We start from the raw sequence: 19,524 nt of genomic DNA, 5'->3' as shown, positions 1-19,524 counted from the left end.
GCCTCCAGTTCCTGCAGTGGAAAAAATGCTTCTGTAGAAATGTGCAGTTACTTCATTTCCTCTCAGTAAAATAACATACTCCATCTTTTATATCACAACCAGTCATTTATTTAAAAAATTCCCTTATAATTACTCAAATTTGTCTTGCTACAAAAATCACAAATAATGAATACCTTTTTAAGAGTTCCTGTTCTCTATTTTTTTTTTAAAAGGAGCACGTCACATTTTGGGGCAGACATTTTGATCAAATGTATTCATCTCCCCTGTACTCTAAATCAAATTTCAGGATGTAATTAACATTTTGATTGGAAAGCTCAAGCTCTGTGTTACTTAGAGCTCTGCGTTTCTAACATACAGTAGAAATGCCATCATGTTTCAAATAAGTGCCGCAGAGAGACACATTTATTCAACTGTGAAAGGCCAAAAAAGCAGAAAAGAGACAGCCAATTCCATTACATCATGGCAGCGTATTAAAAAGGCTTAAAGCAGCAATTTCACCATTTCAGCTGTCACTCTTGACCTCTGTTAGCTTCAGATGAGCTCAGAGTTGAGAAGGAACTGGCTCCAATAACATGGTGAGAAGCCACTGCAGTCGGTAGAGCTCCACGCCAAAGGGGAGCTCCCAGTGGCACAAAGGAGCCTCTATCTAATGCTGAACTGTTCAAAGAATCGTTTCAGCTCACTCTGGCAGCAGAAACATTGGTTCATACCACCAGAATTTTTTCAGGGATCACCATAGCAGCAGGTAAAAATCAAAATAAAACCAGGGAGGTTGACTGGAGGGATTTCAAGAAGAAGAGGGACACTGGTTGATACATACACGACAAGTACATAACCCTCTCCTGGATCTACCTCTAAAGCCTAAACTGTTTAAACTTAATGACTGAGACTCAACAATCCAGGAAGCTGATGTGCTTTACATGCCAAGACAGTTCCATGGAAAAGTACAGTGCAGGACAAAAGGGGAAAAAAAAAAAAGGAAAAATGACACCGTCTTCTGTTCTCGCAGAAGCAGTAGCACACTAACACACCAACTCCGCTTCAAAGTTAAGTGGTTTCAATAGATTTCTTAGAGAGAAAGAAGACAAACCAGTTCCCTGCTTGCAAAAAACCCACCAGGAAGGAGAAAATACAACTTCAAACAGAATTGTTCTGGCACATATTTACTATATTTGGCACAGCAAGAAAAACTTTCAGCGGGAGCTGTGCACCAATACTGAACTGGATTACAAGAGCTAACATAATAATAATCGACTCAATCACAATGTGACAGTAATCTGGTTTTCCAGAATAGCGCAACATTTTCAATCTTCAAAAAAAAAAAAAAAAAAGACTAAAAATAAATCTTTTCCCAAACTCATTTTTAGAAATCAATGTTCTCTCACAAACCAAACCACACATCTACCAATGTCTTTACAATTCACCGCCACGAGCAAATCTGTAATTTTGTTCTAAACTAAACTTTCACAATAAAGAAAAAATAAAAAGAGTGTGGCGATCAATGCATCCGTCCATGATTATGTTTCTCGAATTAAGTGTCAATCTCACCGATCAGTGACGCCACAGTGGCAAAGTTATGTGAAAGCAGTCCCATTTATTCATTCTCTGTGAAAGTAGATGCAAATATCTGCTAGTTTTTGTCAAGCCGGGAAAGCTCTCTGAAGCTTGTTGATAAAACAGCTGTTCAACCCCAGATGGGTGGCATACGCCTATATACAAATACCCACCAAAACATACACACACATCCCACCAAGTCTAAAGCTGCCAAGAACCACGGCCGTGCACAAGACGAAGGCAGAAAGCTCCACTGAGCACAGCTCACAATCCTCTCTCTGTGACTGACTGCCCCCACACCCTTTCAACAAATGCCTTCATTCAGTCAATGTTCCTTTGACTGAATGAAGGCTGAGAGCCTCTCTGTGTACATGGGTGACTGATACCTTATAAGGGTATATGAAACCTCTCCAACATACAAGATCTGCTGAACTGGGCACCAGTGATATGAGCAGAGGAACATTGATTATGTTAAACACAACACTGTAGTTCAGCCCCAATCAAACACAATCCATTAGAGCAATCTCATGTTGGGATTAATGATTCAAATTGCATCAGCCATACTGCACGTTTATGATGAACAAAAATCATTATATTGGAGGAGCTGCATCGATTCTTGTTTGCCTGTAGTCGCTCTGAAGCACGAGCTACTTAACTACTGCACTACACCATGAACTACACCACCGAGAAGACTTTCAGGTTAATTCATCACACCCTGGATGTCCTCCAAAAGGACAGCAGAGAATAAATTCATGTCTGAGGACTGCGGGATGTTGGGACTCCAGCAGGTAGAGTGCACCCAAATGAAGGTTATTAATCCATCTTTCAAGAAAGAGTATTAGTCTCTCTTAATTTACAACCAGGACTGCTGCCAAGAATGAAACTCGACACCACACAGTTAGATTAAAAATATAAATGACACCAAATCAAATTCAAGATTCTTAGAAACAACGACTGACAGTACGAGAGTGGGTTAATCCAACCTCTGCAAGAAGGTGATGCCATCTAACATTTAACCCTATGTAGTAATAAGCACAACCCACGTGGATGTTCGAGTCTCGTCTGCTTGTTTTGCGGTCCACTTATACTTCAGATATCTGCTATTTTTCCATCCTATGTGCTTCCTTCTGAAAAGACTATTTTTTTAAATGTCCTTCACATGTAGTTGTTAAGAGATGCAACCGTGAGACTGCTTCAAGTGAAAGTCTCTGAATACAGAGACATCTTGCCATAGTTCTCGCAAACTCTTCTAACAGTGACTAGAAAAGCCTGGACAGGAACACTCAGATCTGCTTTTAAAGATTTAAACCACAACTGCTATTCCAGTTCTTTCAGCTTTATTACATTTTTCCAGTATTTACATAAAAATACAATAAATACAACCTTAAAGGATTTACAAAAGTTTTAGGGACAGGGAAATTTAAGCACTGTAAAAAAGAAAAAAAAAGAAAAAAAAAAAAAAGGTTTAAGAGATCTTATTTTAATAGGAAATGCCTGTAATATGCTCCCCGGGGCTGTAAAAACAGTTTTGTGTATAAGAGCCTTGCACTCATTAGCTGAGGCTCATCTGACAAGCACAGCTTGCATGTGTCATAATCCTATGCAGCTGCCACTACCGACAGGAGACACCACGACAGGAGCTCAGGGGAACCAAAATAGCAAAAGTTGGAGGAAAAATTTTTAGGTTAAAAAAGAAAACTTCTCGCTGGCCTGCTGTGCTTGTAAAAAGATTCCCCCGGAATCCTTCAAGGTTTTGCCTGAACACCAAACCAGGGGAAACTACTCCTTTGCTTGCCGTTCACTACTTAAATCTAACATCAGTACACACGTCCTTCCATTTGCTGGTGTCACGCTGCAGTTATAAAAGACGTGCACTGCATCGAAAGAGCTTGGCTCCTGTGATTTTACTGTATGCAGTGAACGACTGGACAATGCCACTCTGTCCCGAAGAACACAACCGGCTGGAACTGCAGTCGAGCAGGTCATAAATATTACAAAACATCCAAACGCAAGACTACAGCACGTTAGTGAGACAACTTTCACTTACAGGCCTAAGTGCTGCTCGGATAAACACTTCAATATATAAAAAGGGCCAAAATGATTCTTATTTGTATGCAGTTTATTTTTTGAATGAACATAAACTCTTTACACACAACAATAATATTCTAAATATCTGCAGTCAAACAAGAAAAATAAATGATCACAGGGTAAAGAAAAAAAAAGGGGGTGGTAAATTCTATCAAAAGGTTAATTTCTGCAGGATCTTCTGAAAAGACGCCTTTAAGATCGCTATGATGATTTTTCTTTGATTCTTATTTATTAGATTATTTTCAAGGTAGGCTAAACACAATCTGCAACTCTCCAAAAACAGACGTCCTGCTGAGCTGAAAACATCGTCAAGATCGTGGCCCATCGCAACAACGCAGCTCTTTCCAGCTTTTGGTCTTGAGCCAGTGATACTCGCTTGCACAAACCCCACAGCACACACAGTTGCCTTAAGTGCACTGAAGCACACTGACCAAGATGGGAAACCGGGCTCTTATTGACACATAGCCATAATTTCAGTCTCCTCTTCGTATGCTTCGCTCATACTGCTGCTATTTGAGGCAGCCTGAGGAAAATGAAAAAAAAAAAAAACCCCTCCACTCTCCCAAAGGTCATTAAGCCGGAGCATCACTCAATCACAGAGGAACGGGGAAGCCTGGAGAGCCTGGCTGCAGCACAGTGAAGTAGAAATTTTGCATTCTGTTCTATTTTTAAAATAGACGTAAAAGGAAGCGTGAAAATGAGTGAGGCAAATATGTTTCCAGGAAGTCTCCAGTAAAGGATATAAATGCTGTTGATGTAATGTCCCTCAGGTTACCAAGTCTCAAAAGAGTCTTCACACAGGGCAGTATGGACAGCTTTATGGTCTCTAGACACTCGTCAGCCTCTTTAAAGTCCAAGCATTTTTTTCCCCCAGCTTTCTTTGTTTTGACATGAAAGGGTGAGCAGACACAAAGACGGCAGACGGTAGTCGAAGTGGAAAGGTGCACCGTCTGACATATTTTTAGGCACAGCAGGAGCATCTTTTGAGCCGAGAAGTTCAGCTCTAAGAAGGACGCACTTGATGTGAGCGCCTTTCTGTGAACTGACCAATCGTAATACACAATAGACTGGCTTTCAAAGAACTGAGAAACATGATGGTTGAAGACAGCACCAGAGACTTTATAAAGAAAAGGAAAATCTTCATTTTAAGCCCTTTATATATGAAACGACTCTAGAGTACAGTGACAGCATTAACATCATCATCCAACCAGCTTCTATGAACATGGGTCTCTTTAACATTCAAACAGCATGACGAATAAAGTTAACTTGAACGACAGCTGCTATGCCTCATATTGATAGAAAAATTGGCTTTTAATACCTTCATCATTGCTACACATCACTTCCCCCCCAAAATGCTAATGTTTATTTCTGCACTCCTCAAGGTAAAACCTCATTTTTATCTGCCTACTAAACTCAAAAAACAAGAAACTACATACACTACATGTAACGTAGTATAGAGGAAAACTCAGAACCCTGATACAGGCCACTGAATGTCTAGGAGTAGGAGAAACTAGTGTTTTTCTGCAACACATCAACACAAGCAGCATTTCATCTTAGCAGGGGGGCAGCTACAGCTATATGCTTGCCTATGATCTGCTCGGGGTTTTAGACCATGATGCAAGTTTGGATTCGCTTCGCTCAAAGCAGCTCTGCTTCAGCAACACAGCAACCAGCAAGTCAGTCTAGTCTATGCCCCAAACGGAGACCAACAATGCCAGAGCAACAGCTCTTATGAACAATTAACAAGGAGGGGGAAATTTTCAAATTTAATAGAGTCTTAGTCTGATGGAGAAATCTTTCAAACTCACAACTGACACCGAGTTTTATATGGCAAGAAACTGGATCAAATGTGATAAGGATGCTCTACTTATTCTACATTCTTCTGATTCTCAATCTTGTAACTTCGGTCTACGCTGTAGGCAGTGTTTAAATATGAGCAATTTATGAGCTAATTAACAAACTTGGGAACCGTATGTGATGATATAAAAGACAATAACTATTGGTTAGCCACAGAAGGCTTGAGCATGTGTATGCCTGCCCGTGGAACAACTATAGAGTATAGACAGTATAAAAGATTGTCGCAGGTTCGTGACCTGAAAAGTAAAGTGTGTATATTTGACCTGCATTAATTTCGAAGGCCAGCAGGGGGCGACAGCTTGTGTTCGTACAGAAGTTTATTTGGAAAACATCCACTTGCTTTGTGACCTCAGTACACAGGTTCATGAAAAGGGCATCAAGTTTGTCTTGTAAATAATAATTTTATAATATTTGTAATATTTAAGTAATATTTGTGATTTATAAGGCGTTAGTCAATGAGGGCTCTTTTGTTTCACGAAACACCACATTTTCAACGGAGAAAATCCTGTTATAGATGTGTTATGATGGTACTTCACTAGCTATGGTGACATTACAGTGACTACACCCATCATTTATACGGTTTGCTAGAAACGACGACTACTTTTGTTGGTATTTCAGCTTTGACTGATCCTTGTAGTTTCTCTCTAGAGAGAGAAATGAGGACTTCTGTGGTAGCCGGGTTGGGTGTTTAAAATTTAGATTGTCCTCTCCAGCTTCAACCCATTCAACCAATCGGCATTTGATTTAAACACACCCATCGCTTATGAGCGGGCACTGTTAGCTCAGAGGGCTGCGTGAAATTCTGCCTCCCTAACCCTTCCAAAACTTTTCACGTAATGCTTCTCTCTGCAAAGGAGCAAAGAAACGCAAACAAACACCAACACTGGATCATAAATCGGCCTCCGGACAGCTGAAAGGGGGTGATTACACTTAGCCCAACTACCTAAAAGAAGCAACAGCAGCTGTTAAGCCATGCATTCAGAGAATATTGATCCACCCGTTCACGCTGCCAATTACATGTGATAAACTGCTGTCGCCGTTCTTAGCAAAAATCATTTCATTAACAGCTTTTTGTTTTATTGCCCCTGCAAACCTTGAACAAAAGGAATAAGGCACAACCTGCCTGTTGTTTTCAACTATGCCATAAGAGCAGCAACAAACTGAGCCCTCACATCAGTGGCAATTGCAGATCAGTAGCATAGCCTAATGGGGTGGTTTCATTAGTGAAGCAGATGAATCAAATACTTGGCCAAATGTGCAATTATCCGTATCTCTGCGGATGGAGGTCATTAGGACTTAGTATGAGCTATTGGAGCCCATAAATAAATGATCAGTAAACAGCACACTCTATGCAGCAGAGACAGCAGATGACTCTGCATCATGGCCCCTCTCAAATCATCACAATAGCATGTGGACCTGTGGAAAAGACTCAGTCCATTTTTGAGGTGAAGTTTGTGTAAATGGATAAAAGAGGACATTTTTGCACATTTTGTGAACAGATTAAAGAGCAGACGGAGGGTCATGCTTGAATTATTCTTGAAAATTCATGGATGATGATCCACCTTTAAGCCTTCCTTCTCTCCCCCCCACTCCCTAAAATGTCATTTAGGACCACCAGGGCGTTCCCAAACAACAAAACAAAGGTGGTAAATTATGTTCTTAGCAGCAGAGTCCAGAGAGAAGAACTTAAACGCGCAAAAGAAAAGAAAGGTTGTTTAGAAGGCTTGAGCAGCGTTGCATGTAAGATGGTATGTGAGGATAAAACCCTGGAGAGAGCAATGCGAGCGCAGAGGGTTGCCAAATGTTTACACATTTCAGCAAGTTATTTGCATTGTCCTGTGGGAGACAATCAGCACTCAGCTCCCTCCCAGCAGGATTACAGAGATAACCCCGAGATAAAGAAGAGCCTAAATGGATCTCCTCTAACTGGGACTTGTTTACCAAAAAAATCCCTTAAAACTTCTTGAGACATTTTCAAAGTTCCATCATAAGAGCTTCAGAGGAGAAAGGGCTAACAATAGCAGCAGTTTGTCTGAACCTTTACAGGTTTTTCCAACGTTACACAGCGAGTCCCGAAACCCAACGAGACAGACTCAAAACTCTTTTTTTTTTTAAGTTAAGACCACAACTCCGCCATCCTTGATAAAGATAAAAGTTGTGGCCACATTCAGGACCTCAAAGAAATGTGTTTTGGATAAACAGATATTTTCGGAGAAGGGGACCCCACAATTAGTAATTTGAAACTCTCCCTGCGTGTGGGTCCCAGTCCAATTCTCTGGAATCAATCAAAGCTCCCAAAGGAACTCCCTGGACCCCTTAATCTCCTGGTTTTATTACTTTCCAGACAGTCGGCCTGTTTCACCCTACCCCCATTTCTCTTTTGTACTGATCTCCAGCAAAGCCAAGGAGGGGCTTTTTTCCCCTCTCTATCTCCCCTTCCACTACTGCAGAGCTCTTTTCATGCAGGAAAGGGTCTTTCATCAGGCTCCACACGCAAGAGAGCCCAACAGCTAGCAGAGGCCCGTCTCTTCTCTCTTTCTTTGCACATTCATTCTTTTTAAGTGACAAACCACACAGCGTGCTTTCAAAAAAAAGAAAAAAACAAGGTGCACGGACCTTCTGTTTTGACACACAAAAGTATTTTTATTTGCATATCCTGAGAATTAACGGAGAAAATTGGGCCATGTTGCACAAGAGTCAGTTACTGCCACATTTTCTTTTGGTCCAGACCTCATGCTGCTGTGTTTGATAAGGTCTGCCATCTTAAATGATAAAGATATGACTTTGTCACGATGGGGTATGCGATAAGGGCTGGAGCTGTGCACTCCAATGACTGCTGGAAAAACATTTTTCCTCATGACTCTCCAATTTATCTCAGGCACCGCTGGCTCCAAGTGCCAATAACAGACTGTGTGCTGGGTTTTTCTGAACCCCCCACCCCCTTACACACACACTCACTCTCATTATTCTAAGAACAAGAAATCACGCCCAGTATCGGTGAAATTGTGTGTGTGAGACAATACTACTAGTTGAAAGAACATATATTACCGACATGCACACACTGCAGTGCAGTGGCCGCACTTCAAAACAATTAACAGAAGCAAATGAATCGGGTCTGTTTATCCATCAGCAAAACATGTATTGACGCCCAGTAATGAGATGTCTGCTGGACTGATGATGCCAGCTTATTACCTGACAGTGAACACTAATGACCCTTTGCATAGTGTAAGTGTGCGCCCCCCCCGGAAATTCCATGACCACACACACACACCTTGTCTCACACAGATTGATGGATAGACTCCAACACACCAAGCAGAATCTGTTGCTTGGCCTTTGCAGGTTTATTGCATGAACACAACTACACCGCATGTCTGGCAATGGCTTGAAAGACAACCGGAGAAACCTATCAGCAGTTCTGCCTCAACAGCCTCCACGCAGACAAAAGGACGGAGTGTGAAAGCGTGTTGCTTTTGCTGCTCGGAAGAGGGGCTGGTCTCGGATTAAACAGTGTGCCTGTAGTGGAAAGTAGCCGACTTTTAAAGTTATCTAAATATGGAAGTGTGTCTGACCCGAACGCCGCAGAATTAGCTACCTAACCCCCTGTCTGATTTCCCCCCTTCCCGAGACATTCCGTGCGTGTTTCCATTCCAACTCCTCTAAGACAACCCAGGCAAGTTCCTCCAACCGAGGCACGAAGAAGCAGACACACAGCACAACTATTAGTGGGTTGCGGGCATTTACCTTTGTCAACATGCTTTGCAGCGGTGGTCTCCGTGTAGAGAAAGGTGAGACAGAGGAGAGAGAGGAGCGACAGAGCTCCCCGCTCGGCCATCACTTTTCACGAATAAATCTTTGCAGGCTTTAAGAACCCCGGAGAAGCTGTTTTTGTTTTTTAAATAAATAAATATATATAAATCCTTAAAATCCCCGTCCACCTCCTGTGAATGCACAAAGAGAAGAAGGAAAAAAAAGTTCAACGTCCTAAAATGTGCAGGAACATCCGGAGCCAGGTAGGCTACTTTTAAAACTGGCCGGATGAAACATGTAGCTGGAAGGAGAGAGCCGCAGGTTACACACTGTTTTCTCAACTTGATCGAGGCAGAGGTTGGGGAAGGGAAAAAACCACTGAAATCAATCCATTGCCACGGAGGCGCAGTCTCAGAAAGATTTGCGCACGACTCGGCACAGACGCGTCCACTATACCGCTCCCGACATTTGCCGAGCGCGCAAAAGACTAGAAAGAGCTCCGTTGGAGTAAAAGATAAGATCCAAGCCGAAGGAGAAATCTCTGCCGCGGCCAGCTCACTGATCGCGGACGGGACGTAAGAGGAGCAGCGTGTTGTAGGGCTGGATCTCCACGGGCTCCCCGGAAAACAGGGCGTGGAGTCTCACAGAGGTTTGGATCATGGGCCGCTTCTTTGCGCTCAGGCGAAAGCTAAAATATGGAGTGGGAGTGCAAAGCAGCGACAGCACCTCATTTCCGCTAGTGGTGTGCCATACCAAGTAAACGCAGCGCCAGTATTGACCCTTACTGATACTTTTAATCTATAAAGTTAGAAGGAGAGCAGTGTGCCATGATTTATGACACAAATCATCATCGATTTGCAAATATAATTAATGCTGAACACATTTTAAATACCATTAAATCACTGTGTTTTTACTTTCCACACTGACTAGTTAACACACCTTTCCGTTTTTCATGCATTTTAAAACTTTTGGAGACCAGGAGTGTTAAGGTTTCTGTTCCTAAAAGCACAACTTCTGTTGTTTAAATGTTTTATAGGCAATAAATAAAATAGACCTGACAGTCAACACAGAGGATCATGATGTTTTTAATGTTGGAAGTATATATTTTTCAAATGTAGGCATTTCACGAAATTCAGTGGGATACATACTGAACTTCCAGAATAGAAGCAAAGTATCAGTCCGCACTAGTACTACCGATATCTGGATCGATCCACCCTCCTCTAATATCTGCCAAAATATTGAGCAAATTCACATCATCAATGAAGTCTTCATCTCCTTAAGATTTTAGTGATATACTTCACATCAATATTCAGTTGTGTTACTCTGTCTCACTAATTAGCACCACACACAAGCTGTTAAATATCACGACCCACTATCACACAAAGATATAATACATGAGACTCGCAGCTCATTAATCTGTGCCCCTCACAACATCCTATTTTTATCTATGAGGTTTGCACTGGTGGCTAATTAGCAACAGACTCCCATTAGACAGGCGCCATCTTGGAAAAAACTTGAAAAGCCAATAACTTCATGAAATATAAATAAAAAGGCAAACCGAAAAGCATTTTAAATAGTTTGGCCATACTTACGCCTCATTTTCAAATCCTCAATATACTGTTCAACAAAACTGCAAGGACAGATATGGAAGACTTCAGAATAACAGTTTTTTGTTGTTGTTGTTGTTTAGCAGAGGTGGCTAGGCTAATTTCCATACAATAAGGATGGCCACCGGAAGCTGCAGATATATACACTCACTAAAGTTAATCAAACTGGTAATGAGTGTATATTGAGTAGTAGTATGTGACAAGCAAAGAGAATAATTAAACAATCCTCAACTCACTAAACTTTACAGGTTAAAATGACATTTTAGCCCATTAAACAGCTTTAGGCATATACATATATATGACTAAAGGGAGAGAGAGAGTTTTATAGAGTTTTCATGTGTGTGTGTGTGTGTGGGGGGGGGGGGGGGGTAGATTAATCTATTCAATCAATTCAATTATTTATAAAGCGTCAAATCACAACAGCAGTCCGCTTAATATTGTAAGGTAGACCCTACAATCAAATCAAAACAGTCATATGACCTCCCATGAGCAAGCACTTTGGCGACAGTGAGAAGAAGAACACCCTAATTATAATTCACATCAGTTGTGGATTTGTTAGCCATACATTTTCCAAATCATAGGTGATATTTTGATATTTTTACCGCTTTCTTAATCCTGTACTTTCAGGTTGCAGAGAGCAAGTAGCAGTGTTATATCCATGCCTATTGAAGCTGTCTCTGTAACATTTTTTCCTGTTTGGAATAACGTCTGCTAAAATCCAAGCACTCTCAGAGCCCAACATCTGTAACCTGATACGGACAGATGATGTCACTTTGTGGCTGGGAATCAGAAGATAGGATTAAAGCCCTAAATCAAGTTGCTTAAAATAAACTCTGTGACTGTATGCATCGTTAGAGGACAAGGAAGCGGGGAAAGTGCACGTCCTTGCTTTAAAAAAAAGATGGGGAATTAAAAGAGTATTATATCAAGGTGAAAAGTCTGACATTTACACCGCTTTCCTTTTTGAGGAAGGCTCTTCTCTGCATAAAAAGTGACTGCTTGTTTGCAGTAAATGGAGCAGAATTATGAAATCAAAAACAAGTGCTGTATTCTCCTTCAGCTTGTGACTATGCTTTAGGGAGGAACAAAAAAGGAAGGGTGCCCTCTTTGGAAACCGATGGCATCCCAACACTGCTGTATCATCCAGACAGTCTTTCACTCAGACACATGGAACAGCTCCCCCCACTGGTATGAGTAATCCATGACATATTAATCATGAGCATTTCTCCCTCTGGGCACGAGAGCGCGAGAGCTTCTTTTTGTTTGGTGTCGTTTCCCTGAACATCTCATTTTAACTGTCATATATAACGTTTTCACTTTCAATTAATGACACCTTCTTTCTGGCATGGTGCGCCCCAGGGCTCACCTTTTGGGCTAATGTCATTTTCTTTATACCATTGTTTTTCATTCTTTCATTCTCTTTCATTGTTTCATCCCCTTTCATTCTCGTACAAGCTAAATAAATAATTGGATGTATTTAAACCAAATATCCCACTGGAGTTTTATATCTATTTAGCTGCCTTCAAGGACTTCACATCTGGTGTAGCTCAATTCCTTTCACCCACATCACACAAATCTGAACACATGAAATCAAGAACATACAGCCCTCTCTCTACATAGGCTGAGGAAACTGAAGAGATTCATTATTATTTTGCTGATTTTTAAAGCTATAGAAATATATTATGCTATATTATTACATGTTGTGTTATTTACACAATACCCATTAATGAATTGTTAATTATAACCTAATAATATAATGCATAGTATTGTGCCTTTGAAATGCCTTGGTGTTCCCCCAGATGTGGACGAACTGGTTGAGGAGAAAGAGGTCTGGGTTTCTCTTCTTAGGCTGGTGCCATTGTTACCTGGCCCCAGATAAGTAGAAGAAAGTGGATGGATGGATGGACAGTGCTGTGCAGAATTCTTTAGTCTTCCTTCATTTTTTAAATATTTGCTAGGAAAATTCGAAATAGTTTATTAGTTGAAATGTGTAGAAACATAACTGGAGATATGGTATATAAGTCAAAAACAAAGCTCTTACAATTCCAGCAAGCTTGAAAGTCAATATTTGGTATGACCACCTTTATTGTCCAATACAGTCTCAAATCTCTTACTCAGCTTTCATTTCATTTCTTTAAATAGTCTTCAGGAATATTTCTCCAGGCTTCTTGAAGGACATTCAAAGCTCTTCTTTCGATGTTTCTGCCTTTTGTTCTGTTTTCTGTCAAGATGATCCCAAACTGCTTTAATGATCTGGGGTCTGGGGAGGCCAATCCATGACTGATAGTGTTACATTGTGTGTTTTTCTACCCATGCATGCTTTTGCTGTATTGGCAGTGTGTTTGGGATCATTTGCTCACTGAAAAATTAAGATGATTAGAAGATGACACTTTGTGGACGGTACTACATGCCAGAGCAAAAACTGATGGGATTTTTTTGTGTTCATATTTCCATCATCTCCTTGTTTTTCTTCCTTATTAATAGCCACACTTATACTGAGAACATATCTGATAAATTGACAGGTCAGCTGAAGGACCATAAGCATCTCTCAGGTTCTGTGTCAGGTCTTTACTGGATTTTTTCTATTTTTTAAGGACATGACTTTTAGATACTGTTTGTCTTAATTAGTTTTTTTTTAAGTTGTCATTTCTTCCTTTGCCCTCCATTTGTCCAACTTTTTTTGAGGGCTCACAGTATGTCATGGTAGTGTAATCTACAGCAAGTTTTTAGCTCTTAGTGAATCACCTTGTTGGTCCAAAAATACTATTTATGCCCGTCAAACTGTGTTATTCTTTTCATTTTTGTAACTTAAGCTAAAGGAATTGGAACAAATTATATGTTTTTGTAAGAAAGTGAGAAAACAAATAAAAACCTCATTTTGTGAAATTAAAAAAATATGGTCAGGTACATTGACTGGACTGAAAGTAAATTTAAAAAAAAAAAGACAGCCAATGTTCAACAAAAGCCTCAAAGTGGTTCAAGGCCTTAACATTACAAGAAAGTCTGACTCCTTGAAAACAACCAGTGTTGGCTCAAGACTTTTGCACAGTAGTGTACTTTTGCACTCATGACGAAAAAGCCATTTTTACTACTGAATACTGAGTATATATGTTGCTAAACTTTTCATACTGTTACTTAACTAGGATTATGAGTTTTGCTTTTCTAAACAGTTTTTAATGCAGAAAGGAGATCTTGTGCAGTCCCACCTTTTAGGTAATACCATCTATATGAAGGCAGGTTTGCACATGAGCCTGAAATATTTGTCCCAAGTGTTTTCCAACCTTTATTTCTGATCCAATATTATGACTTACTGTGGACTCACTGATTTTCACTTGGTCCTCTTAGACACACTCCACAGAAAACTAAACTAAACTAACTAAAATGCTAGCAATGCCCCTGTTTTTGGGGTGTAACAGATAAGAATTAAGTTCATAATGATGTCAAAGAGCTTTAGTTTGTTGGTATACTTAAAAAGATCATCAAACTAGCTCAGAGAGGCAATGAAATCTTATCAGCAACATTGCAATGCAAATTTGCCTTTACATCACTCAGACTTAACATTATAATTTATCAAACAAATGTTGTGGACCCTGTTTAAATTGAGTCGACTGATTGATTTTTGACTGACCAAAAAGTAAATAATTAACAAACCCTCAGTGTCTGGTGGCCTTGTGCTTAAATAGCGCAGCCCCAGAGTTTTACAGCCCTGTTTTGGTTTGATGTGCCTGCATCTCCATGAGCAGCAGCCCCTCCACAAAACATACATGTGAACTGAAAAGCAAGTACGGCACGCTGAGATCAATTTAAGACGAGATTTACATAAGGTCTCATCACGGCTGCATATTAACGTAGCTTTACGGGTCCCGTTTGTCCCTGCACTGAAACAAAGCAAACACATAAAAAACAGCTGTTTCATACAGAATAAGAATAATTGCATTTTTGTATCAGGGGATCTTTTTGTTGTTAGGAAGTTTACAGGACGGCACAGATTTCACTTACTGTTCAGCATAAGCTGCATACATATGTGATATTCAGATCATGGCACCTTTAAAACATGTTTTTCCTCTGCAGGAATTTTAGGTATCCCAAAATTTATTTGTACTGCGAGAAACCCCTCCAGAGCTTTTTTACAGTGTGCTGTGTTCTTTATAATGAAGCAGTATATTCAGCAGCAGACACAGCTGTTAAATTCAGTTCACATCCACAGACCAATTATAAAATGCCCCCCCCCCCCCCCCCCCCCCCCTACACACACACACAGACAGCTTGTTGCTCCTTATTCTGGGAACATAATTTTTCTAGATTTAAGAACAAGGCCATACCAAATCTCATATCTCCAACATTAAAGGGATATTCTCTTCATAAATCAAATAATGGCAACCATGCATTCGGGGAAATGGCCATTAGATTACTGCACGGAGGGGATGGTGGATTAACTTGCACTTGAAGCAGCTGTTAAGTGTAATATTTTAAACCCTTCTAAATGTTTGGAAGTCATTTAAAGTAGCAGCCATATGCACAGTGACACATATTCGGGCGTCATTAAGTGAAGAAGTGATCCATACAACTTGTATTGGAACACACACACTCAATCAATGATTTTTTTCTAGATCGAGTGACGTTTTTTTAACGCCATTTTATCTAATCTTAAAAAAATCTCCCTGGTTAAATTACCACTCCTAAAATAATACCCTAATCAGCTATCTGTTCAAATGATTCGTGTGGATTATCAATGCTAGGATTTGATCCCAGCATGATCCTAATCTTATTTAGAAGCAGATTAAGGGGCACGAGGCTCATCTCATCGGAGAGCCAGCCAGATGTCTTCAACATGATCCAGATCCAAAAGTCTTTAGCGTGGCATCTGGGGCATCCTGAGGATTATCTACACTCTTAATGACGTGTCACCTCATCCGCTGACCGCTGACTGCAAAAGAGCAGTTGCAGTGTAAGCTTCAAGTTTAGTTGACTATTAATTAAATAGGACACTTGCAGTCAACTTAGTGGTTGAAGCTGTGGTCGCTTAATGTGTGTCTGAGCACTGCTGTGTAAGTGGGTGTGTAAAATTCAAATTTACCCCCCCCCCCCCCAAATAGATGGCATTTCATTGATATTTCTCCCAATCGTTCACATTTGATTTACATGCACAGGGCTATATTTGTATATATATGTGTGCAAGCTAGTTGCCCACAGATGCAAATATCTGCTGTGTACCTGGCCCAAACCTGGGGCTACAGATGGCAGAAGGCCTCATGTAGACTATACCCACCTGCTACTGCACAGCGCAAGAGGCAGCCGGTGTGCACTCAGAAAGCCTCATCATACATGTGCTTGCCTGGGCACATTTTCAGAGCCTGGCACAGCTCACCCCACACATGTCAGCACTTTCTTTCTCTGTCTTCACTCTTTTGCTGGATGCTGGTAATCATTGTTCTAATTACCTCTCAGTGTGCAGCTGAAATATCGCTGAAAGCGGTAGCTTGATTGACGTCAGCAGTTATAAAGAGGACGAATACAGAGCAGGCAGGCAATCATGGCTGCGCTCACAGTGACCAGATAATCTAGGATCTATGCCAGTCAGAAATTCTATTAGTTCAGCTAATTCAGGTAATAATAACATTAAAAAAAACCACAGTGGTGACCACTGTTTAAAAATTGAATTGTAATGTACATCCTAATTTTGTGTAATCCATCAGAGGTTGAGCACTGGGACATAACGAGTGATAACAGGAACGAGAGAGAAAAACCCAAATTCATTTACAGTCAGATGGTTTTAATCAGTGGGATGACAGTCACATGTGAATGGACATCCATGAAGTTGTTGATGCTCATCAGACTGGAAAAAATAAAATTAGATAAAAACAGTATGGGCTCTATCAATCCACTGACAGACAGACTGTGTAAAAATGGAGAAAATTCAACGCCACTCTTGGACTCCCCAGGAGCGTCCAAACAACACAGATCACGCCACGAGCGAGGCATGTAATCCTCTAGGAGCTCACAAAGAAACCCTGGGGGACTTCAAAACAATTAAAGGCTTCTCTCACATCAGCCAATATTAATGTTCTTGAATCGACCATGAGGAGAGTGCTGCACAACACAAAATGCATCGTTCTCCAAAAGGTACACAGCTGCTCATCTGCAGTTTGCTAAAGATCATGTGGACACGTCAAAAGGCTGTTTGAACAGTGTTTTTGGATGAGTTTAAATGAGAAGCATTATTTTCCAAGAAAAGAACGCATCACTTTCATGAAACATGGTGGTGGTAGTGTCATGGTTTGGGCCTGGGTGAAAATGTTTTTTTTTTAATCTTTGGTGAATATGTGAAGACACGTGTCAGGCAACTTAATACACAAAAGTGAGTCATACTGTAAGACAACAGCTCTTATGTTGCTTTCCATTTCCCCTCGGATGACAGAGCTCTTTAGTTCAGCAAATTCCAGTAGAAAAGTTGGAAAAGCAAGGAAAAACAGGATTTATCTTGCTCCTCAACAAGGAAGAGCCACTCATAGATGACTAGCAATACAGTGCAATGCTTGTTCTTTTGTCTTCTTGAAGACACCTTGATCCAACAGAAATCTTGTGGGAGGGTATGGAGTGAGCAGGTCATGTGAGGACTCTCACCAATAATATCCTATGGTTGTTGGTGAGAGTCAGGCCTGCAGAATTTCTCTAAGATAGTGTGCAGGTCTGATGAACAGTTTCCACCAGTGTTTACTTGCACTCATTACTGCACAAAGGCACCAACACCATATACACCACTATACTAACATATATAATATACAATACCTCCCACAGATGTAAAGTTTAATAATTTTTCTCAAAAAAACAAACAAACAAAAACAACAAAAATCTAATCTAATTGTCTTATTTGCTTTATCTGCTTTTTGAAATGAAAATCTGATGATACTTTGGGCCAGATGTACATAACTAAATAGCATATTCTCTCCACACCCCAGGCGACAACTTGCTTCTCCAGCAGGATGGTCAAGATGATGGGTGGTCAGAAAAAGAGGAAAAGGTAAAGGACAGAGGGACAAAACATAGAACCAACTTTGTATTTTGCTGTCTTTTAAAAAATTGCAGGCTAATTGTTTTGTGTGTCTAAAGCTATTTTCACAGATGAACTGACACACAAAGTTTTCCTGACACAGAAAATGTCAGGACAACCAGGCCGCATTGTCTGAACCTGCTGTTCCTCACATGTAGCACACAGCAGGTGATAGAGCAGATAGAAAGAGGGACACAAGAAGTTCTCTCCCTCTCTGTAAATTCACTGGACCATTACCTGCCCGATTCTCATCAGCTCAGTCAGACATCATATGAACTTTGTAGGGAGCTGCCAGGTTAAAACTCATTTATTGATTATAGTGCATCAGACATGGTGTCCAGGAAAGTTCATGACTGCTGCGAATGTGTGAGAACAGCTTGGGCTTGTATCTGTGTATGTGCAGCTGCACCCATAACCATAGCACACCATAAACTCAGTATCCAGATTGTTCTCTTGGCTTATTGACCACTCTGACATGTTTGTAATTAATCATCTGAACAGTTTTCCTCAGTTTTTATTCAAATGCAATGCGTTAAAATGCGCCGTTTTTGACATGTGCTCACTGTAGAGAGAGAAAAATAGAGGAAAGTATGTAAACACTTAAGTAATTCAGTCGCAGTGCAGCGAAGGTGGGGAGATCTTAAAACAGCTCTGGTAATTATCACTGTGATATATGTGTGTTTAAAAAGCAACATGAGCTCCAGAGAGACTACATTCTACACCTGTGGAAAGAAATGCCAAATCATTGCACCCGTAAAGGGGATCAGTCAACTTGGACAAGAGCCTGTGCGAGCACAAACTTAGAACTCACCTTCTAAGTTTGTGCACGCATAGGCGGAGATGGGTCTGTGAAGGCTTCAATTTATTTTCAAGGGAACAGCATAAGAAATGCCGTCGACAGAGGCTGAACAGAGACAAAGAGGAGAGGAGAGCAGCCAAATCATGAGCTGGAAGTACTGCTACCACCCATCTCTCTTCTGGGAGTATAAGAGGTACAGGATTGTTCAGAAAAAGGATAAGGCTGTCATGCTGCATAGCTACAACTGATAAAATGTTGATGAGGCTTTGAAGCATCCAACATACCTGGAAAGACGCTTTTCTAGTGGCATATCAAACGCCACGAATAAACTTTTTATGTCGAGTTGTGCCAACACTGAATCGAGTTTTCCTCCAGAATATGAAGAGGATGATTTGAAAAGCTTCTTTCCCCCCTTTTTCTAAAAAGAAAATTCATTCATTAGTACGTTTTGTTCATTTCTTTTTAACATAACAACTACAAAGCAGAATACAAAGAAAAAAAAAGTAACTTTTCCTTTTTCTCTGGGGCCTTTGTCTCTTCAGGAATACCTCATAACTCTTCTTTTTAAAGGTTAGTCTGTGACAATAGCTCATAGGTGTGCATGAAATGTCAGTGGATTCTAATGAAACAAGTAGAAATTCAAAGCATTAAGCCTAACAGTTCTTTGATGCCTAAATCTGCACGCCCTGCTGCCGTTCGCAGTCACAATTCAGTGTTCGTGCCTATTTCACAGGCAGGCGTGAGTGATTCTGTCTCTGGGCCATTTGACAAATATGGACTGCACTCAAAAAGCCATGCATGTACATTTTAAGCACAATACT

General features: G+C 40.6%; 1 protein-coding gene across 9 annotated transcripts in view; it reads right to left on the bottom strand.

Annotated features, from left to right (window-relative positions):
* neo1a (neogenin 1a) overlaps positions 1–9,872 on the bottom strand; it is a 152,923-nt gene extending 143,051 nt beyond the window's left edge. For 5 of the 9 annotated variants that reach the window (XM_086293365.1, XM_086293401.1, XM_086293375.1 and 2 more), the window contains exon 1: positions 9,241–9,872. In XM_086293365.1, the coding sequence (XP_086149491.1) occupies positions 9,241–9,331 (91 nt within the window). In that variant the 5' untranslated portion in view covers positions 9,332–9,872. The remainder of the gene's footprint in view (positions 1–9,240) is intronic. The other 4 variants (XM_086293388.1, XM_086293411.1, XM_086293421.1 and 1 more) reach the window with 1 other exon arrangement.
* Between the last annotated feature and the right edge of the window lie 9,652 nt (positions 9,873–19,524).

Source organism: Aulonocara sp. 'chitande type north' Nkhata Bay, linkage group LG1 (assembly GCF_057382095.1).
Source record: "Aulonocara sp. 'chitande type north' Nkhata Bay isolate Kocher_YH1m ecotype deep benthic linkage group LG1, A_spYH_male_GT1.1, whole genome shotgun sequence".
NCBI classification, from domain to species: domain Eukaryota; kingdom Metazoa; phylum Chordata; class Actinopteri; order Cichliformes; family Cichlidae; genus Aulonocara; species Aulonocara sp. 'chitande type north' Nkhata Bay.
This window is presented reverse-complemented; position numbering and strand designations above follow the sequence as displayed.